Here is a 23,272-nt window from a genome sequence, read left to right as displayed (position 1 = left end):
TTATACTCACGTTGTTTGTGTTTTTTTACTTTTTTGAAACGAGTTTAAGAGAACAAATATTTGTTTTAACTTAAGGCTGTACAATGGGCTACTTGCGCTCTGTTCATCACGTGGAATCAAACACCGGATCATAGCGTTTTAAGTCCGTAAATGTACCACTGCCCCAACAGGAGAGGTGGTGGCAAATATACTTAAAAATGAATATTCTCAAAGTAACATTTGTAGTAAAAGATTTAAGACACATTTCATCCTCTTATCTTTCTAAAGTGGTTTTGGTTCTGACACGTTCAAATATATGTTAAACAGAAGAAACTAAGTGTTTTAACCAACACATCCTGTGAGAACTGAAACCCTTGTTTAGGTGGTGATTTCTTCTGTCTAAAACACCACAATTTACCTTTCCCAGTTAAAATACAAATCACGTTATAAACAGTGTTATTTTATGTACTTGTAGACCTGAGCTGCAGCTTTCATCTTCAGAACCATTATGTGAAGAAGAGGAGGAAGAAGAGGAAATCCTGGGATCAGATGATGATGAGCAAGAGGATCCCAGAGATTACTGTAAAGGTATTAAGATCATAACTATTAGGACTAGATATAACCAGGAAATATATATTAGAAAACTACTCGGACTAGAAATAACCAGTAAGTGTTTATAGGAGTATATTGAGTAGGAAATGCTCAAAAGTGAACTCGAAACTTCATTGTAATTGTGTGTATATATATTCTGACTTTTAAAATACTTTACCTTTTACTTTCAAATACTGAACCATTACACCATATCACAGGGCAACAAGAGTTTATCATTCATTTTTATTTCTGATTTATATTTTTGATAACCAACAATATTCTCTGAATCAGTGATGTCGAGAAACCCACTAGTTGAGAAATTTATATGCAAAAACGGCTCGTTTGGGTTGAGAAAATATTTTACATAGAAGAGCGAACAACGTTTCGACCTTCTTCGGTCATCGTCAGGTTGAACCTGAATATAAAAATATTCTCTCAAATGTCCCAGATTTAGTAATTATTATGACCCAAGTTCCTCAGAAACAACTATGTCATACTCTGGGGCAAGCTGTATAAGGGATACCCTGAGGCATGACATTGTCCCAAGTTCCTCAGAAACAACTATGTCATACTCTGGGGAAAGCTGTATAAGGGATACCCTGAGGCATGACATTATGACCCAAGTTCTTCAGAAACAACTATGGCGTACTCTGGGGAAAGCTGTATAAGGGATACCCTGAGGCATGACATTATGACCCAAGTTCCTCAGAAACAACTATGGCGTACTCTGGGGAAAGCTGTATAAGGGATACCTTGAGGCTGACATTATGGTTCATATTCTTAAAGCCATTATTGTTTCTGTTCAACAAAATAGTTATTCAATGGATGGTGTATTATTTGGTTTGATTGGTAACTTGCTACTGTAGAGACTTCCTTGTGTATAGAGTCCATACATCTGATACTATAGCATGTTTATACTTCTTCAGATAGGCTGTCCCATGTGACCATTAGAAAACTTACTATTCATGTTTCTTGTACGTGTCACTAAACTTGTGCATTCATGTGCTGAGTTAACTATTTGGATATTTTTGTCATGATTAATATTGTTAAATTAATTTTTTGATATTAATTTGGTTAGTAACCACTAGTTGTGATTATTTTCCAAATTGGTAATCTGTTTTTTTGTCAATAACAATACAGAGTGCTGTCACGTTTAGCTGACAGCACACACTTGTGGTGTTTGATAGTTTTATCTACATACTGTGTTTTCCAAATCAAATTATAATCCCCTTTAAAAGAGAAATATCTTAGACATCATTTTTAAGACTACCAGATGACTATTGAATGTTTGTTACCTGGCTTAACCCTTTTTTGTCAGCACCATCTAGTGTTTATTTTAAGCAGCAATTTTCTTGTTGCTAAGAAGAATTCTGCTTAGATGTGTACTGGCTAAAAAACCATCTGATATACTGCAGGTAACTTGAAACTTGGTGATTTCTGTTTAATGTTTTAATTCATTTTGACACTTCCTTAGCTGGGAATAAAGTCCAGAACTGTTTATTAAATGCCTAGGGCATCTTTAAAATATTATATCCATAATAAATTGTATAAATGACATCAAAGGCTACAGTGTAGAACAACTAAGTGAATTTTACTTATTTTTTAGGAGGTTATCACCCTGTGAAGATAGGTGATCTGTTCCATTGTAGGTATCATGTGATCAGAAAGCTTGGCTGGGGACACTTTTCTACAGTCTGGCTTTCCTGGGATCTCACGTAAGTAGCAAATATTCCAGGGATAAAATAATTTAACATGTTAAATGATTACATTACATAGTTTTGTTTGAGTTTACATTAAGGGTATATTGTGTCATGTTACAGTTAGGAAGACTGTTGATTGCTGGTGTGATCATTCTCAAATATGCAAGTTCTAGCAGTATACAAGGTTTCACTGTTTAAATCACCATTCACCAATGTAGCAACATATTTAAATTTTAGAATTAATAGTGGTTATTTGTGTGTATCAATACATGTGAACTAATAGCTTATTTATTTATGGCTGAATTGAAGAAATGAACAAAAACTGTAGAATGTATTATTTGAAATAATTGCATAAGATTACAAATTTCTGTAACTTGTAGTAAAATATAATTATCTTATCTGTTTTAATATAATAAAAGGTCCTGCCAAAGTAGGTTTTGCTACTAATTTATTCACTTTAGTCACTAACGATTGTTGTGACAGTTTTATAATATTTTTTAAGCCTTGTGATATGAAGGTTTGAAGCATTTAAGAACATTACAAAATTGAGTTTAAAAATTCTGTATAATAATAGAATATGAAATTTAATGAAAGGGGTAAGCTAGTACAAGTTGATGTAATTTTTAGTTGTTTTTTATTAGAAATTTGTATCACTAATGGGTAATGAAGTTAAATCTAAAACCATTAACTACAGACTGCAGTTCCTTCTCTCTAGTCTTACATTGTTAAAATAGGGGTGGCTAGTGCAAATAGCCCTCATGTAGCTTTGCACAAAGTTCAAAAACAAAACAACAACAAAGAATAAATAAAGTCTAAGTATTGCTGAATTACATTTAAGTGTGGGAAATTTGAACTACTACTTGATAGGAACTCCAGCTAAAAATATGACATCAGTGAATCACAGTTTAGGTGCCAAATCTCTTCTTTTTGATTTTTGATTTTAAGGATAGTTTATTATAAATTAAGATTTTAATAATTCAGTGTAGAAAGAAATACAAGAGAATAAATTTTACCATTTTTTTCTTTTACTAAGTAAAACAAATCCCAAACTTGTCTATTTGTAGTGCAAAGCGTTTTGTTGCCTTAAAGGTTGTCAAGAGTGCTTCCAATTACACTGATACAGCTCTTGATGAAATCAAGATTCTCCGATCTGTAAGTTTTGTTTGTTTTCTTTACAGCTTCGCAGTTTTGTTCAGTTAAACTGACATGTGACCATAAGAATGTTTTTCTTTCTTTCTAGAACTTACTGTAGTAATATTTGTATTTTCTAGCATTAAAGCTGTATGTAATCCAGTGTTTTTGATTTGTTTAAACCTGGCTACTTGGAAAAGTGGACCTTGAGTTAATGATAATTCTACTACTCCCTGTATGATGTGATAAATGTAAGGTTGCACAGCTATAACAATATTAATATTTTTTTTATGGAGAAGCATGCTGAGTTCCTTAAAGTATTACAACTATTTGTGGTTATTGGCTTGTCACAATAGATCTTTGAGTATTAAATTTTATTGAGTTGTTGTAGTAAAATATATTTTTTCATTGTCTGTAGATTGATAAAATTGAATCAGGCTGATATGAGTGTATATGTCAATAAATCTGTGTATTATATGTTCAGTTTATAATTCTTTACAATAATTTGATACTGTTTTTATTCAGTAATTTTTTATGTTTATGTTTCTAAATGTGTACTAATTTCTAGTTGTGTTTTGTATTTAAAATCAGTAAGTTAATCTACCATAGAACAATCTCATGACTCACTCTGTCTGTTCCAGGTCAGAGAAAGTGACCCAGATGACCCCTATAGAGAAAAAGTTGTGCAACTTCTTGATGACTTCAAGATTTCTGGAGTAAATGGAACTCGTATCCTTTGTTCAGTGTCTGTAGTTTACAAGCACTAGACTAGTGCTTTCTTTACAACCATTATGGAAATTTAGAGACACTTTATACATTTAATGAGAATGTGTACTGTAAGTTACATTAAAAGAATTTACTGTCATACATCACAACCTGGTGAACTGATACATACTTTGTGATTGTACTGCATTGAAGTATATATATTTTATTCACTGGAACAATGGTATACTAAATAGACTGTCAAGTGTATTATTTTCCATTAACAACATATTATGTAAGAGTACCATTCAATGACAAAAAATATTTTTAATGTTTTCAATATCAGTGTATCATACAGGAGTACCCACCAGGTTTATAAATGTATTCGTTTAGTATGAGTATTCCATACAGTGATAAAACAGCTTATTAAATAAATGATCAGTTGTTTTTATCTTAAATTTGATAAGAGTAGACAATATATCATTGTTTGTATGAATTTTTCTATAATGCTTATCACTCACTGTTTTTACACTGGATGTAAAATGTTTCTAATCTTTTAGACAGTAAGATATAAAAGTTCTTGACTGTTATCCAGATGTATGTATGGTTTTTGAAGTTTTAGGACACAATTTATTGAAACTTATCATTCGTTCGAGTTATCAGGGTATACCTATTGCTAATGTAAAAACTATTATTAGACAGGTGAGTACATGAAGATTTTCAAAAACATTTGTGTTTCAGTTAGATGCAGTGAATGTCACAAGTTTACTTACATGATAGATTTGGTTTTAAAAAAAAATGATGTTTTTTCACCTACTGACATACTGATATTTTTGTAACATGCTTCTCTGTCTTTTATTTCACATTGTTTTATACAGAAAAAAAAGGTCTTGCCCTGCTAAAACACACCATTTTAAGTATCCTTTCATAAAATTCTAAATTTTATTTTAAACTAAAGCAGTAAGTTCCTAACTCTCTTGAATCCATGTGTTCTGTATTCCTAGAAACCAGGGAAAATTAGAAACCTCATCAAAATATAATTTTTTAACATCTGGTTCATTTATTTTACATTTTATTGAAGAAGGGTCTACAAACTAGTGTGAAAACTCCATATTAAAGTATATTCATCTTGTCTCAGGTGTACATCTAAAGTAAACTAGGAGTTAATAATGAAATAAAATCACATTATTTCATTTGACTATCAGCTGTAACAATGTTTAAAATTTTAATGTCACAGTTGTTTATAGCATACAGTTCTACTCTTAACCAAAAGGAGATTAATGAACTTGCCAAAACTTAAACTGTATTCTGAAAAGGTTCTTGTGATGTCTTGAAAAAGAATATTCACATGAAAGACTACAGACTTGAAATTGACTCAACATTCAGACAAGCCTTTTTTAAATAAGAGATGATTGGCTGTAAAGGTTAAATGTATTAAATTGATCAGGAAACTTCGTGATGATGAGAAAACTCACTTGTAGAAAAAAATATGTATGTAAAAATGGCTGGTATGGGTTCATAAAAATTTTTTTTTGTAGAGGAGCAAACAACTTTTTGACCTTCTTCGGTCATCATCAGGTTCACAAAAGAAAGAAAGAGGTAACTGACCAATAGCTGACCATATGTTTGAAGGGGGTTGGGTAACTGAGTGTAGGAATGTAGAGGGTGTGCTTAGATGTTTGATTATATTTATTAATGTAGGTAAAAAGGTATTCCTTTGTATTGGTTTATTTTGGGCTTGAATTGTTGTATAAGTAAGGCTTCTTTAATTTTGTGTTTATGTTTGTTTCTTTATTTAGTATTTGGGTGTTTTTTATGGTTATATTGTGTTTGTTTGATTTTCAATGTTCGAAAATGTGTGAAGGTTACTTTTTGTGTTCTTTGAATCTGGTTTCCATTTTTCAACTTGTTTCTCAAATATAGAAGTCGTGGCAGTTATCACAGTGTATTTTATAAATAATGTTGGTGTGGTGTTTGTCAGTGTAGTTTTTACATAGTATAGATCTTAGTTTTGTGCCTGGTTTTTGAATAAATTTGGTATTAACTGGAATGTCATATTGTGTTACTAGGTTTTGCCAAATGTTGGTTATTTTTCTGCTGATGTCAGGAATATATGGTAAGCACCAGTATATGGTTTCATGATTTTTAATTTATGGGATATATTTACTTTTGTTAGTTGATTTTGCTTTTTGTCTAGGTGTGTACGTATAATGTTTTCTACAGTTTGTGGAGAAAACCTGTTGATGTTGATGAAGTGTTCTATTTTGTCTAATTCATCGTTAATTTTATCTGGTGAGCATAGTTTTATGGCTGTGTTTATTTGGTTTCTAGTATGTTGAGTTTTGTTGTGTTTCATGTGCTGAGTCCCAATGAATGTATAGTCTGGTATGGGTGATTTTTCGGTAGATTTCTGTTTTAAATTGTGTGTCGGTTCTTGTAATTTTGAGGTTAAGAAATGATATTTGATTTCTTTCTTCCTGTTCACATGTAAAGTTGATGTTGGGATGTAGAGAGTTAATGTGATTAAAAAATTAAGTGTGTGTTCTGTAGATGTGAATCCCACAATCGTGTCGTCTACAAGTCTGTATTAATATAATGGTGGATGTAATGCCGTGTTTATTGCTTGTGTTTCAACTTGTGTCATAAAAATATTGGCTAGAACTGGTGATACTGGGTTGCCCATGCTTAGGCCATTTGTTTGTATACAGTTGTGGTTATTGAACATGAAGTTTGTCTTCGTCGTGGTGAATTCTATGAGGGTTGCTAATTGGTTGCTGGGAATGTCTATTGATGGGTTAAGGTCTTGGATATAGAGTTCTAAGGCTATCTTGCAAGCGTCAGCAGTTGGGACTTCTGTAAAGAGGGATATAACATCCAAACTGGCCATTAAGGCTTTATGATTAAGTTGATTAAGATTAGACTTGAAATTAAAAGAGTTGTTGATGAACATCTTTATACCTATATTAATAAATATAATCAAACATCTAAACACGCCCTCTACATCTGTGCACTCATTTACACAACCCACTTCAAACATGTGGTCAGCTCTTGGTCAGTTACTTCTTTCTTTCTTTCTTTGTGAACCTGACAATGACCGAAGAAGGTTGAAACGCTGTTCTCTCCTCTACATAAAAAATTTTCTCAACCCCTACCAGCTGTTTTTACATATATATATTGATCAGGAAACTAAGATTTTGTTTCATTAGTATTGTGTGTTGTTACAAGAACCATCTTTCTTGTACTTTGGAAGTAAATAAAAAGAAGAGTGTGTTGTTGTATAACAGACATGCCTTAGTTAAAAATATTATTAGAGCAAAGTTTACACTTTTGGAATGAGAAGAGTGTGTTGTTGTATAACAGACATGCCTTAGTTAAAATATTATTAGAGCAAAGTTTACACTTTTGGAATGAGAAGAGTGTGTTGTTGTATAACAGACATGCCTTAGTTAAAATATTATTAGAAAAAGATGAGAGTGTGTGTTTGTATAACAGACATGCCTTAGTTAAAAATATTATTAGAGCAAAGTTTACACTTTTGGAATGAGAAGAGTGTGTTGTTGTATAACAGACATGCCTTAGTTAAAAATATTATTAGAGCTAAGTTTACACTTAGTTAAAATATTTTGAGAAGTTTACACTTTGATGAAAAGTGTGTTGTGTGTTGTTGTATAGAGCAAAACACTTTGGAATGAGAAGATGTTGTATAACAGACATTAGTTAAAAATATTAGTTTAGAGAGAAGAGTGTGTTGTTGTATAACAGACATGCCTTAGTTAAAAATATTATTAGAGCTAAGTTTACACTTTTGGAATGAGAAGAGTGTGTTGTTGTATAACAGACATGCCTTAGTTAAAAATATTATTAGAGCTAAGTTTACACTTTTGGAATGAGAAAAGTGTGTTGTTGTATAACACATATGCCTTAGTTAAAAATATTATTAGAGCTAAGTTTACACTTTTGGAATGAGAAGAGTGTGTGTTTGTGTAAAGGATGTTCCTTGGTTAAAATATTATTAGATTTTTAAAACTTTTGATGCTCACCCCAGGTGTTGGAAGGACTTGATTACCTCCATTCCAAATGTAAAATTATTCACACTGATATAAAACCTGAAAATATATTGCTTGCAGTAGACAAATCATATGTGAGAAGACTAGCATATGAAGCAACTCAGTGGCAGAAGATGGGTGTCAGACTTCCTGGTTCTTTAGGTATGTGCTGTCTTGTTTCTTGTCTTGTAGAAGAAAATATATTTTTGAAAGGTCCAATAAACTTCTTCAGCAACCCTGTGTACGTAATGTTGATAAACAAAAGTACTTAATGTTTTATAAGTCAGAACCAGAGATGATGTAAGAGAGAGATGCAAGAAGCAAAGATTTGTCCTGTTTGTTTCTGTGTCTTCCATTTGATTGAGAAGTTTAAAAGCTTTACATGATACTTTCCTAGTAGATCAGAAATAAGTCAAATCTTTTGATGCAAAATCTAGGTTTCAATATTGGTGATGGGCACAGCCAGAAGACATAATAATGAAAAGAACATAAATACAGTACAAAACTCATAAAATAGCAAAATTCAGCCATTGCAGAACATGTTGCATCAACTGGACACAAAATAAACTGGGAAAAACTAGAACCATTGACTCAGACATTTTGGAAGACAAAGTTTTAAAAATCATTTTACATTAATGTAAACCTTTAGCAAACATATGTTCCCAAATATAGTTGATTAACCTGTGGGTACCATTGGTTGAATCTATGGGAAATCTCTCCACCAATCAGAAACAGGGATAAACCAACCAGTCACAACACTTTCCAAAATTCCCTGGAATATTATCACACTATGCACACACATGATGAGAAACATTATTCAGATGTAAATATGAACAAATGATACCATGCTAATTATTGACACCAAAGGTAGACTAGTAATAGCTATGTTGCCTGTGAAGTGTTTTCTGAAATCATAACCTTACTGTTACACTAATTTATTTATTTTTTCCTTAGCCAAAGAACTTCAAATTCAGACAAAACTTTTTCATGCATAGATGAAACATGTTCCAGGTCTAGTAATACTTGGACATAAGTGAAAGTGGCATTTTATTGTTGGACCAACAAATTTTTGTTATTAACGATGGAAGAAAATAGCATTGTCTTTCTGAGAGATTGGATATAAAATAATACTGTGTCAATCTCGCCCATAAAGATTTTGTAAAGAGTGTTCATTTGTCTGTTGCTTGTACACCACTGTAAGAAGTATCTAAAGATTAGGCACAGTTTACAAAGTTGATGTTAGTTTGTGAAGTACATAATGCTAGTCCATAATGGATATTTTTTGTACATAATACTAGCATCATAATGGATGTGTGCGCATAATGCCAGTATCGTAACAGGCGTTTTCCTCTTTAACCATTTAATATTTGATAACTAATATTTTTCATTTACTTTTAGTGAGTACAGCACCCAGAGGCTTTCGTGGAACTGATCCTAATGCTAAAATGTCCAAAAATAAAAAGAAGAAATTAAGAAAAAAGGCAAAACGGCAGCAGGAATTGTTAGAAAAACAAATGCAACAGCTGGAGGCTTTGGAAATGGAACAGCATCAGGTTAAGTATTAGTTTATCAAATTGGTTCTTGTTTTTTGACAATAATTTGTTTTAAAGTAGAAATTCTACACTTTTAATGTTTTCTAATTGTTCTTAAAGTGAATTTAATTCTTAATGCTTTGATGTCATTTAAGGGTGGCACTGAAAGATATTTGTTTGGGTGACTTAGGAACAATGATGATTTTAAAATATGAACAAAATGTATGGAATGTTAACTTAAGTTCTATGAGCTCACCGCTAGTACAGCGATAAGTCTAAGTCTACGGATTTACAACACTACAATCAGGGGTTTGATTCCCCTCGGTGGGCTCAGCAAATAGCCTGATGTGGCTTTGCTATAAGAAAACATACAAGTTCTATGTTTATATGCTGAGCTAATGTTTTTTCTTGTTCCTCTCTGCTGCACTCCATTGATTATTGAATTCTTTATACAGTAATGTAAAATTCTAAACATAGTAATACATTTTCTCTTCACTTAATCCTGAAAAAATATTTCTATTCAAAAGCTTATTTAAATAAATTTAATAACAGTAGCTGTTTTAAAATACTGCTTATTACTATAAAACTTTTTAAAACCATACTCTCAGTTTAGGAGGTAACTTGTGTTAATAACTTTGCATAGCTATAATCACTGCATAAGACTGTTTCAGTTTGTAGAGCTCTGTACTAGCATGATTAGGTTTAGGTGTACGTGCGTCCCAGACAAAACGTACACTATTTTAGAGCTTGAATCTTGAAGAGGTATAGAAGTCCATTGTCTGTAAAATAAAAATATTTTAATATTTAATATTTCTGAAAATGCTACTGTACAATGTCATTTCTCACTAGGCTTAATTTCCCATTCAACATATACAAAAAAATCTTGGATTGGTTGTATATTATTGCCACTATCTATCTTTCTTAATAATTAGCCTGAAGTGAAAACAAAAGCCAGTTGATCGGCATTAATTACAGGAAATACAGCAAAAAAAGTTGGTATTTTTAAATCTTAAAAGTCCCCTTATGCATTTTCATTTAAAAGGAATTGAAAGTTTTTATGTGATCAGTCATGTTCAACGTCACATGAATTGTGCCATACAAAACTTAATCTCAGGTAGAGCCAATATGAATTACAGTTTTTTTTCTGTTTTCATATAATCAATTCAGTTTGGTTGTAAGGAAGCAATGGAAACATTATTTCAGCACTGTTAGCCTTGTCTTTCTTTTTTCTGTGAGTTTGATTTTGTCGATTGGATACACAATGCAACTAAATCTATTTTATCTTCACATAGATATTACCGTTTCTTTTTGAGGTGTTTGCAAAGTGATTGAAGAAAATAGTTATAAAGATTTTCTTAATTTATTTACTTGGAATCTGCACAATATTTATGTACTAGAAATCTGTATGTTTATTAAATGATAATTTCTAATTGGATATTTCAATTCTTGCCAGTTTGTCATTCACTTCAGAATATAATTCCACTCATTAGTTTGTCAAATAAAGTTTTTCTTTCTGAATTAAAATCTACACATTTCACTCTCTCACTTATCTTCAATGCAACATTCTAAAAATGTATTGAATGAATGACTTATTCTTAACTGACAGGTAGACAATGGAAGTGGAAGTTATCAACAGGACTACAGAGGTACAAGTATTACAAATAACAGCAACTCAGAAAGAGGTATGTACTGTGGAAATATGAAAGAAATCAGAATATTGAAATGCTAGAGACATAGAAACTAGAAGTAACATATCGTAAGGGAAACAGTGGTTGTGTTAAAAATAATGGAACAAATATGTTTGCGATGAAAATGACAACCAACTTCGACGTTTAAGCCTTTTTTCCAAGGGTTGATGAATATTTCAGGTTACAAAACTAATCTTAAATCATAATTGAAAAATAATATAAAACTACAAGTTTTTGGTTGCTATAGTTTACAATCAGTTTTGTAATTCATAACATTCACAAACCATTTAAAAAGGTACAACCCAAAGCTCCAGACAGAATTTAAGAAAAAACATTTGAAGTTATTTTTCTTCATTGTAACTAGTTTCTGTTCTCCAGTCAACACTGAAAACTTTAAAAAGTAACAAGAGATATATTTTGTGATGACAGTAAACCTACTTAAAGTAAAAAGAGTTTGTTAACCTGAAGATGACCTAAGAAGGTCAAAACATTGTTCTCCACTTTATTTTAGTAAAAGATTTAATACCCATTCCAGCCATCTTAGGATAAAGATGTTTGTAAGAGCTGCTCTCTTTACAACCTTCTTATAAAGAAAATTAAGATTAGAGCAATAAATGCAGTCAGTTAAGTTCAGCTGAATATCCGAGTTCTTTCACTTTGGTGTTTTACAAAAAATAGAATTTTTTTATCTCTGTAAAACTAGGTGATAAGTTCACACAAGCAATAATTCTTGGTTTGCAATCAGATGTTTGAAAATATTTTATGAAAAACAAACAGTAAATTATAAATTAGATATAATGTGTAAGCCTCTTTAATGTTTCCAATATCTCAAGTTTTCATCTGGGGGAACCAGTAGCAGGAAGGTGAGTTTATTAAGTTGTAGAAATGAGTCAATTTATTTATAGCAGCTTACATACCTGTTGATGAGATTGAAGATATTAGTTTCTTTGAACCAAAAGAGTGGCTATAAGGTGATGATGAAATCTACAGGATTGTGTCCCCTTTTATGACAACTATGGATGCAGTGAAGTGTTGACATTGTATTTCTACTCCTCGTAGTGAAGTGTAAACATTGTATTTGTACTCCTCGTAGTGAAGTGTAAACATTGTATTTGTACTCCTCGTAGTGAAGTGTAAACATTGTATTTGTACTCTTTGTAACGAAGTGTTAATATTGTATTTCTACTCTCTGGAGTAAAGTGTTAATATTGTATTTCTACTCTCTGGAGTAAAGTGTTAATATTGTATTTCTACTCTCTGGAGTAAAGTGTTAACATTGTATTTCTACTCTCTGGAGTAAAGTGTTAACATTGTATTTCTACTCTCTGGAGTAAAGTGTTAACATTGTATTTCTACTCTCTGGAGTAAAGTGTTAACATTGTATTTCTACTCTTTAGAGTAAAGTGTTAACATTGTATTTTTTTCTCCTTGTAGTGAAATGTTAATACTGTATTTGTAATTTTTTTTAATTTTTTTTACAGATGATATCAGTGTGTTAGTTAATAAAAAGAATCCAGTCATCCAATCAAATAACTTGTCGCCAACCAATGACTCTCTCAATTGGCAGAACAGTTCCAATGTTCCCAAACTTTCCATTTCATATGAGGAAATACCAAATGGACATGAAGGAAGCCCATGTGATCTTCTAGATCCTGAAGGAGCCACTAGGGGGAGATTGGAACGGTCAGAAAGCACATTGACGCCCTCAACCCAGGATAAACCCAGAGAAACTGGAATGAGACGTGTAGCATCCTGTCCAGGTTACTGAAGCTATAATTATAGAAGTAAAAACTCAAATTAATGTTAATTATGCATTAATTAAATTATTACTTTCAAGTAGTATTTGCAAATTTAATAAAAACCTAAAAATAAATTTTCTAAGCATTAATAACTTTGCTTATCCTTTAGAAACAGTTGTATATGTATAAATGGCAAAATGTATGTGAGATAATACATTTGTTTAAATATGAAACAGCTACCAAGTATTACAGTTGTAAAGAAACTAAAGAACAGTAGGCCTAACTAGATGAAAATTGTAGTGATTAGTAACAATGTATGTTTGAGGATCTCTCTAGTGTCTCTACAAATTTCTAACATTAGTAAATTGCTAGCCACAAACTTGACAAGCAGGGAATTGTCTTGCAAAGCGCAATTTAAATTTTTTTTGTTTAATCTTTGTTAATTACATTCAGGATTTGACAGATCAGTGTCTTAAAAATACACTTTAGTCAGTTAAAAATGAAACAATCTTGGACTAATTTTGTCTTGCAAACAGAACAACAGGTAGATAAGAATCCTGATCCTGTAATGGAAATATGTGACATTCCTGTGAAGATAGCTGACCTTGGCAATGCTTGTTGGGTGGTAGGTTTGGTTTCTGTATTTCTTTGGTGTTTCAGAACATTTTTTTAATAGTCGTTCTTAACATTCCAACAGTTAACTAAACATAAACAAATTCTGTGAATATTCAATAGATAAACGTGTTGAGCTAACTAGAGTCCAAGTTGGGAATTTTACTGTTGTGGGGAAAATAAACTTACCAAGTTAATTGTTAGCTGTGCTAGTTCTTGAATGTTGAAGTTATGTTTTCTTACAAATTAAGATTAAAAATTAAAAAAAGATTAAAAGTGAACCTATATCCTGCAAGCATCACCACTTCACTGAAGACATTCAAACACGACAGTACCGCTGCTTGGAAGTCCTGCTGGGATCTGGGTATGGTCCTCCGGCTGATATTTGGAGCACTGCTTGTATGGTAAGTTAATCACTTTCATTTAAAATACTTATTTCATAAATAAGAAGTAACTTCTAAGTGAAATTTTCAACAATAGAAAGCAGGAGGCCTGGTAGTTATGGGTTCAAATCACCTTCACCAAACATGCTTTTGTCCCTTTTGGCCATAAGGGCATTATAATGTTCTGGTTCATCCTACTGTTCATTTGTAATAGAGTAGCCCAAAGGTGGTGGTGATGACTAGCTGGCTTCCCTCTAATCTGTTGGTACTAAATTAGGGATGGTTAGTGCAGATAGCCCTCAAATAGCTTTACTTGCAAAAAAATTAAAAACAAGTTGAGAAAACAGGTGCTCCTTCAGCAGTATGAAAGGTATTATTAGACTAAGCCTAGATTGATAGGTTTTGTACTGTAAAATACTGTTAAAACAATTTCATTAGAAATTCATCTGTACTTATAAATTGGATAATGAGAGTGTAGAACTAAATCTTAAGTGACCTCTTGAATAAGGCTGTACATTATAATGAAAGGTTTGTGGTTTGAAATTAATATTAAATATAAAGTAAATGTTTCTCTTAAATTGTATAGAAAGGCTGTAAAATTATAGGAGAGACTTCTGTAATTTTTGTTTTTAGATAAGTGATATCTCCTAACTAAAGAAAACCTACTGAGAATGCACATGATTATAAATTTACTTTTTATATTAAGCTGTTGTATTCTTGATCATCAGCACTGGTCATGTAACTGACAGAATAGCATATCTCCTGGTGGTCTTGTGTGAGTGAAATAACTGCCAGAATAGCATATCTCTCGGGTTGTCTAGTATGAATGAAATAACTGACAGAATATCATATCTCACAGTTGTCTTGTGTAATTGAAATAACTGACAAAATAGCGTACCTCCTGGTTTTGTGTGTGTATCATATGTACGTACACGTGTGTGTGTCTGTGTATCTTTCATATGTATTATTCTGAGTTTTGTTCCTAAACCTCATTGTAGTACATTCTGCAATATGTGTGACAATGTTACTAGAGAGACTTGATCACTTCTAACAAACTCCTTCATGTTTGTATTAGCAGTTGTAGTAAAGGAAAGTTTGTTTGTTTTTTTAACTGAAGATTGTGATAATGTAAGTTCCATTACACTTGAAGTGCAAAGTGCTAAATCAACTAACATTCAAAAGTCAAACACCTACATTATGAGAATACTTGTGGACAGTTTGTAAAAAAATTTTTTTAAAAGAAAATATGTAATTTTTCTGGATTTCATGAATTTAGTAGCTGTTTGTACAATTAATTTTATCTGCCTTAGTAGAAAAGTCTTTCTTTTAAAGGCAGATATTTTAGCTCATAATTATTTTCCACATTTATTTCTCAACAAAAACTTTATTATCAAAATTTCAACATCAACTTACTTTCTCACTGATTGTAGTTTTTACCTAATTATCTGTTTACTATACAGGCTTTTGAGCTAGCTACTGGCGACTTTCTTTTTGAACCCCATTCTGGCGAGGACTATTCTCGAGATGAAGACCACCTTGCCCATATTATTGAGCTCTTGGGGGACATCCCAAAACACATTGCTTTCTCGGGACGATACTCGCGAGAGTTCTTCACTAAACGAGGTAATTGTTTACTTTTTGAAAGTCATTGTTCTTATGGGATGGAGCTAAAATAGGTAACCAAAAAACTCCATTTGTCCTGCATCTTCTGTGCTTGGTTGGAAGAAAAACTTTTCATCATGCTCTTCAAGGATTCTTATTTCATTAAATATTAAAACTTTGTTTAGTTAATATACTAAACAACTAGTATATGATAGAAATACTAATAGAGATATATAGTTTTCTCAGGAGGTACAGATTTCCAGTGTATACTTTCTTGGTAGCATTTTGCAAAGATTTAACTACATGCAATTGTTTGTTGTCAATGAAATGTGAAAGAGTTGTTTTTTTGTTAGGTTTGTTTTCGTGTTTGTATCTTTAAATTTGCAAAAAATAATTCTTTAATATCTAAAGTTACACAAACATTGAACTTATGAATGTTTGTGTTTTGGTTACTAACACAGTCTGAATTGTTTGTTATGTATTACAGTCAGTGCTCACCAGATGGCATTAGAAATGTTCTTGGTACTTGCCCTGTCCTACTGATTCTGAAATATGTATTATAAACACTGTGAGAAATGTGTTGATATTACTCACTAGAGCAACTCTGAAATAATATATGTATTGTATATGTAACATTTTGTGCAGAACTATAAGACTAGTTTGTTAAATAACAATTGTTCCCACGTTGTCCAAAGGGAAAATCAAACATGGAGAGTTCACGCCTGTGCAAAGATTAAGCGCTATAGAAGAATATGCATTAGATTAGATACTGGATGGTTCCATATTTGTGTTGAGCAATAAAGAAAATTTAATAAGCAAATATCGTTAATACATAGGCATTTAATCATTGGTGCAATGACGTAATATTTCCGTAATTCAAAATCTCATGTGTTCCAATTGTTCTTCGAGATTTACTTACAAGCCCTATTTTGACATTATTTCATAACAAAAATGGCAGCTGATCATAAAAGAAAAGTTGATGACGAAAACTGGCAGTTTCATGATGATTGGACTGTGCAATACTGTTTTGTTCAACAACAGAAGAACATGATTTGTCTGCTGTGTCATTCGACAGTAGCAGTGGTGAAGGTATCCAATATAAATCATCATTATGAGTCGAAGCATAAAGATTTCCACAACACTGTCGGTGATGAACGAACAGCTGGAATTGAATCTCTGCAACGGTCCCTGAATCACCAGCAGGACGTTTTCTCAAAGCAGTCAGCAGATTTAGGTGCAGCATGTGAGGTCAGTTACAATATTTCGTTGATGATAGCAAAATCTGGCCGACAGTTCACTGATGGTGATTTTGTCAAGCAATGTATGATTACTGCATCAGAAAAGTTGTGTCTGGAAGCAGTTCGCAAGCTACAGACGGTGGCTTTGAATCGTATGACAGTTCAATGAAGAATTTCACACCTCTCAGCAGACATGACAAGAAAGCTTACAAATAAAGCAGTCAATTTGTCTACTTCTCTTTGGCATCAGACGAGTCCACTGACATCAGTTCAACAGCACAACTACTAGTTTTTATTCGTGGTGTGTCGTTATTGTTTGATGTCGCAGAGAAACAAATCGGCATGGGTTCCATGAAGGGTCAGACAACTGGATCTGCTCTATTCGAGGAGACAGTACGACTGTGTAGTAGTGTTTCATAGGATTTCACAAAACTGGTGTGACAACTGATGGACCACCAGCCATGACCGGAGAAAGTAGCAGGCTGGTAGCACTGTTGATGAAGCATCTATGGAAAGCAGAACAGACAGTTGGTAAAGTTGCACTGTATTATTCACCAACAGAACCTGTGCAGTAAAGAACTTGGTTTTCAGGCACTGATGGCAGTAGTGACGAAAACCATTAATTTCATCAAATCACAAGGGCTCAATCACTGTCAGTTTCAAAGTCTTTTTGAAGAAATTGATTCAGACTATGGTGACCTTGTGTATCACTGTGAAGTACGCTGGCTGAGTCATGGGAAGATGCTCAGAAGATTCCGGGAGTTGATTGATGAGGTGATAGAATTCCTCAGAAGCAAGGACAATGACACAGAAGTGATTTCCATGACTGATCCAGCATGGTAAGCTGATTTGACTTTTCTGGTCGACATGACACAACACTTGTATGATCTGAATTTGAAGTTGCAAGGCAAAAATCAGCTTGTCTGTCAGCTTGAAAATCAGGTCTCAGCTTTGAGGACAAAGTTGCAGTTGTTCCTGCAGCAAGCAGCATCAGGAAACTTCGTGCACTTTCCCACTTTTCAGTCACAGCTACAGAAAATCAGGACATTGACACACAAGTTTATGTTGGGAAGCTAGATACCTTGATTCAATCCTACAACTCATGGTTTCATGACTCTGACCAATGCAGATTGTTGATGAAACTATTTGCTGATCTGTTCAGTGTGTCAGTGGATGACTTGTCAGCAGAATATCAGCTCGAACTTACTGATCTCCAGGCATCTGATGAACTGTGTGCTATTTACCGAGAAAACAGTTTCCTTGACTTCTACAAAACATTGTCTGATATATTTGCTAATCTGAAAGAGAACACGCTTGTCCAAACCAGCATGTTTGGCAGCACGTACTGCTGCGAACAGACTTTCTCGCTTATGAAACTGAACAAAAACAACACTCGCAATCAGCTGACTGATGATCATCTGGAAACAGTCTTGCATCTTTCAATGTCAAACATCAAACCAGACATTTCTAGGCTCGTAGATGACATGCAGCACCATCCATCGCACTGACTTTGTGAGAGTTGACGTATCATAACATTTCTTAGTATAATGTGCAAACTCTTTGATGTAATCGTTATTTGTGTGTTCTTAAATGTGATGTCCATCTTGTGTGAAACAACTGTGGGACAATTTTAATCTTCACTTTTTTGTGGCACCCAATAGTTACGAGAAGTCTGTTTGTGGCCCCTGACTCAAAAAGTTTGTGCACCACTGGTATAAACTGTAAAAAGTAAATAAAGAAACGGCCTTTCTTTTCAGCTCGATTAAAAAAAAGTTTGTTATGAAGGAAGATATAATGTAACCCCAAGTAGTTAGTTATTAAATCTATATGGTTTCACTTCTGTTTACTAGTTATTAAACCTATATGGTTTCACTTCTGTTTACTAGTTATTAAACCTATATGGTTTCTCTTTTTCAGGAGAGCTTCGCCACATCACGAAGTTGAAACCTTGGGGACTTGCAGAAGTTCTTACAGAAAAATATGACTGGGACAGCTCGGAAGCTCAAGCATTCACCGATTTCTTGACCCCTATGTTAACCTATGATCCCAATTTACGAGCCAAAGCCTGCGACTGTCTGAAACACACGTGGCTGAAGTCTTGATTGTTGGTTTGTGTAGTCTTTCTTGCTGTTTATGGTCCTCTTAACTCGGGAATTTTTTTTTAGTTCTGTGGATTCCTCCTACACATAGCCATCCACATCTTTAGTGCTCTGGTATTTTTGCTCGAAAGAAGAACATCATGTTTTCCAGCTGCAACCTTTGGTTCCCCCTGTGCAGGATCTCGGAATAATGTATTTAAGACTACTTCTCCATAAGTGAACCTCTGGGACTCTTGACTAAGTAAATGGACGTGTGTGTAATATTGTGCAGTAACCTGGATAACAGTGATCTTGTCTGTTGGTGCTGTCCAATCCTGTAGCAACCATTGCTAACAAAAAACAATAAATACAAGAACTTAGTAGCATTGAGTTAAAAACCCTAGTAGCAACACCCAGTAATATATATAAGTACCACTGTTGTGTTCTGTTCTGCATTTACAAAGTACTTGAATAGCTAATTGAGAAAATGGTAGCTGAACAAAGAGAGGTCTTAATTTTTAAATTAAAATATCTTTAGACTGCTGTAAGAAAGTTAATTATATTAAGTTTCAGATAATTTTGAACTTCTTGCATACTGTTCAGGTCTCTTATCTTTTCTCTAGTGGAACTTAGCTAAAGAAATCTTGTTTTGTAGGACTAAATTTTCAAGAAACACGAAGACACTAAAAACAGCTGTTTATTCTCTCAATAAATATCTTTTATTGATTTCTTCCAGTGTTATCTTACTGTTTGTTGTGGGCACACTGTTACTGTAATAAACACTGAATGTTTAAATGTATATTAGAAAGTTAATTCACAGAAAAACCATTGCAGTTAGTCCAACCTTAATGGCTGGCTATGAAACTTGTGGAGAATGAGAAAAATATATGTAAAAATAATTTTAAAATTACTTAAACTATTAGAAATATAATTTTTGAATTGTGTTGAAAAAATATTCACTTTTTAAAATATATGGCCTCACTAAAACCAATCCTTGAAAACTTTCTGCCATTAGTGGCACCACAACAGTATGTCAGCAGACATAGAAAGCTAGAGCACATGGTGGGTAGAGCACAGATAGCCCATTTTATTGCTTTGTGCTTAACTTCAAACAAACAAAAAAAACCCATAGTTCTTGATTGAGATGATTGTACTAACATAATTATTACTTTATAATTGTGTTAGCATTTTAAAATGCAGTTTAAAGAATAGTAATATGAATTATGGGAAAATCTGTATTTCCTTTATCACGATTATAATTATATACTTAATATCACTTTAGTATTTTAAGGTTGTAAATTTTTGAAGTGTTGCTTTTGGTTTTGTTAGCTTCTCTAACATTAAAAATTGGGTTTTGATATTTATGGTCGACACAGAATGGACAGCCCATTGTCACCTCATGTGTTTAATTTGAACAGTTTACTGGCATTCTATGATATAACTAAAATCAACGTACACAACTAACGTATTTTAATGAGTGATGCAAATAAACAAAATATTCTGAAAGACTTTCACACACTTTTACAAGTTTTTTAACTGAAGAAATAGTTGTTAAAACTAATTTAATAATATGAAAAATGCCAGAATGGAGGGGTATAATTGATCAAGCTTTTATATAATTTGTTTGTATTTTTAAATTAAAGAATAAGGTAATACATTATATACAGTAAAGGGAAACTTAAGTACTCTTAACAGCAATTGCTAAAGTAGAAGTGTCATTCTCATTTGTAGCGCCCTCTGTGGGACAGTAGTACGTTTATTCTTGATGACGAGAAACCGACTTGAAATAAAAATGTATCTCAGAAAAGCTGGTATAGGTATTAAAGCTTACTGAGAAGCAGAGAACAGCGTTTTTTTCGACCTTCCTAGGTCATCTTCACATTTGCAACTTAACATTATTAGGCACATGTCTTAGGGACGAGAGTATAAATGGGTACCTGCTTGTAGAGGGTGATACAAGTGGATATCAGGTTAATAATTAGTATCAGTATAAAGGTGTTCCTTTATTTTGGTTTTAGTTGCTACGGAAGTAGGGCTTTTTTGATTTTTCGGTTGTTTATATTTGTTTTTCTGGGTGTTTTCTATGGTTCTGTTATGTTTGATTTGCTACAGCCTACATACAATCCTATAAGGAATAAAAAAAAAAAATTAGATAGTAGACAAGAACAGACACATTTGTACAGCTCAGCTTTTTATTTATACATACACCATTCGAATGCAGGAAATTATTTGAGCAAGATAGTGAATTGTCTAGTCCATTTAACTTAATAAAAATATAAATATTTTACAGGCTTGAAGTTGTACAAAAAACAGTTGAACCTCACCAGGAGGTAAAGAGAGTCGCACCAAAAAAAATCTCCCAAAGACAGCCTGCTTCTTCTGTGCATGACCTAAACCTCATTCTACATCTATGTAATATATTTTTGAATCTTTCAATATTCCTTTTATTAAAGAAAAACATTGTCAAGTTTTAGTTAAAAATTGGTCTCTTTAAATGTAGAAGGAATCACCATATGCAGAGTTCATAAGAGAGAAAAACAAGTTTTTTGAAATAAAATACATTCTACATCTAACAGACAGTTTCTATAAAAAGAAGGTAACTGTAGACTTGTCAACAGTCCTCCCAATCTGTCCATTGAGGTGTGTAAAAACATTTCAGATTGATCTTTTGTTTCTGAAAAGTCACTTACTGCCCAATAGATTTTTCATTCAACACATTAGGTAGGTTAGACTGTGAGATATGAAAGATTCTATGAAACACAATATGTATGTATACTAACTTATATATTCACTTCTGACCTCTTTCAAAAGAAGCAAGCTGACCTAAAGAAGAAATTTTCAAGAAACTTGACACCACATTATCTAAAAGATACATCAACATCCTAATGAACACTAAATTGTTTTCTAGCAACCAAAGGCATGCGAGGGCTTATAAATAGACCTCAGGTCTCTATGGCAACCACTGTTCCCATAGTAACATATCTTACATCTTATACAGTATAGTATACACCAAGGACAAAGACAGCATATGGGTGCATTACAGACAATATCAACAGTTTTAAAGTTAAGTATCATTCTACTAGTAAGAACTATTATAACTAAAAGAAGTCTTGTATCAAACAAAACAAGGACAAAGGCACAAAGAAAATCATCCCAAAACACTGACAAATTATCTGTTAATAATTTACGTTTATCGTCATCACTAATTAAAAGTGTACTGGTCAAGTTTCTTTTTTCGTAATTGGTTTTTAGTTCAAACTATTCATGCTAAATATTACAACTTGTGTGACAAAGAAATTATTTGTACAACACTTATCACAGTAGTTACAATAAAAAAAAACAGATTAATCCACTGCACACTGGCTGATCAGAGCCAATTTCATCTCATGCAGACATGTTTATTACAACATATACATAATTTTCTTCATAGAATCAATATTTCAGAAGGTAAGTGATTAATGGGGCATGCATGTTTGATATATTACAATTATTATAGAGACATAATGGATTGTTATATTGGCCAAAATTTTATCTCAAGTAGTGACTGTGCTGTCTTGTGCACTAACGATGCAACCACTATTTTGTGGTACAAGAAAAGTGTAGTAAGATGTCAGGAACGTGGAACAGAGAGAAATAGATGATAAAACAAACAGCTCTGGAAGACGACCAATGATGATGGTTTAGAAACTGTAATCCAAGAAAAAAACCTACAGGCGATAGGGAGGGTAGGGTGTGACCAATCACAAAGGCACTTTAAATGACTGGTAAGAAGTTTCTATGACGAAATGCAAGAGGCACAGGCTAGCAACATGTCCTTTGTGCAACCCATGCTTGGGTCACCCAAAGGGGAAAAAACTCTGGGTCATTGAGCTGGAAATCTGTCCTCATTGGTCAGACCTTGTGGTGCTTTATAATCTATAAAGTAGTATTGAAGACTTAAGTAGCTTAAATTTGAAGTTATTTTTCCTTCTTTTACAAACAACCTTCAAGGCTTCACAACTGTTTTGAACAGTCAGATGTTCAATGGTTCCTGAAAGCATGGCAGAGAAAACCTAAAGTGACCACTGTCTATTCACATATTCCACAGGACTGTTTCAATTTTAACATTTAAGGACCACCCGCAAAAGGTCAAGCTTCCGATTCCCCTGTCATAATTGCATGCACCTGTTCCAGTTTCAATGACAAACGATTCTTTCTGGAAAATTCATCTTCTTCTAGAGTGACCATCAACTGGAAAACGAACAAACACAA

General features: G+C 33.0%; 2 protein-coding genes across 8 annotated transcripts in view; one reads left to right on the top strand and one right to left on the bottom strand.

The window, feature by feature from the left end:
• Nucleotides 1-19,751, top strand: part of LOC143244231 (SRSF protein kinase 3-like) — a 55,477-nt gene extending 35,726 nt beyond the window's left edge. For all 3 annotated transcript variants that reach the window (XM_076488522.1, XM_076488523.1, XM_076488524.1), the window contains 13 exons: nucleotides 455-567; nucleotides 2,177-2,285; nucleotides 3,335-3,422; nucleotides 4,043-4,130; nucleotides 4,699-4,805; nucleotides 8,149-8,311; nucleotides 9,548-9,702; nucleotides 11,288-11,363; nucleotides 12,851-13,129; nucleotides 13,645-13,733; nucleotides 14,017-14,124; nucleotides 15,564-15,726; nucleotides 18,861-19,751. In XM_076488522.1, coding sequence (XP_076344637.1) covers nucleotides 455-567; nucleotides 2,177-2,285; nucleotides 3,335-3,422; nucleotides 4,043-4,130; nucleotides 4,699-4,805; nucleotides 8,149-8,311; nucleotides 9,548-9,702; nucleotides 11,288-11,363; nucleotides 12,851-13,129; nucleotides 13,645-13,733; nucleotides 14,017-14,124; nucleotides 15,564-15,726; nucleotides 18,861-19,045 — 1,723 coding nt within the window. In that variant the 3' untranslated portion in view covers nucleotides 19,046-19,751. The remainder of the gene's footprint in view (nucleotides 1-454; nucleotides 568-2,176; nucleotides 2,286-3,334; nucleotides 3,423-4,042; nucleotides 4,131-4,698; nucleotides 4,806-8,148; nucleotides 8,312-9,547; nucleotides 9,703-11,287; nucleotides 11,364-12,850; nucleotides 13,130-13,644; nucleotides 13,734-14,016; nucleotides 14,125-15,563; nucleotides 15,727-18,860) is intronic.
• A 1,444-nt stretch (nucleotides 19,752-21,195) lies between these two features.
• Nucleotides 21,196-23,272, bottom strand: part of LOC143244230 (plexin-A2-like) — a 267,253-nt gene continuing 265,176 nt past the window's right edge. For all 5 annotated transcript variants that reach the window (XM_076488517.1, XM_076488519.1, XM_076488518.1 and 2 more), the window contains one exon: nucleotides 21,196-23,251. In XM_076488517.1, the coding sequence (XP_076344632.1) occupies nucleotides 23,150-23,251 (102 nt within the window). In that variant the 3' untranslated portion in view covers nucleotides 21,196-23,149. The remainder of the gene's footprint in view (nucleotides 23,252-23,272) is intronic.

The sequence above is a fragment of the Tachypleus tridentatus genome, chromosome 2, assembly GCF_004210375.1.
Source record: "Tachypleus tridentatus isolate NWPU-2018 chromosome 2, ASM421037v1, whole genome shotgun sequence".
Lineage (NCBI taxonomy): Eukaryota > Metazoa > Arthropoda > Merostomata > Xiphosura > Limulidae > Tachypleus > Tachypleus tridentatus.
The sequence above is the reverse complement of the archived record's forward strand: the minus strand, read 5'-3'. Positions and strand labels throughout refer to the sequence as shown.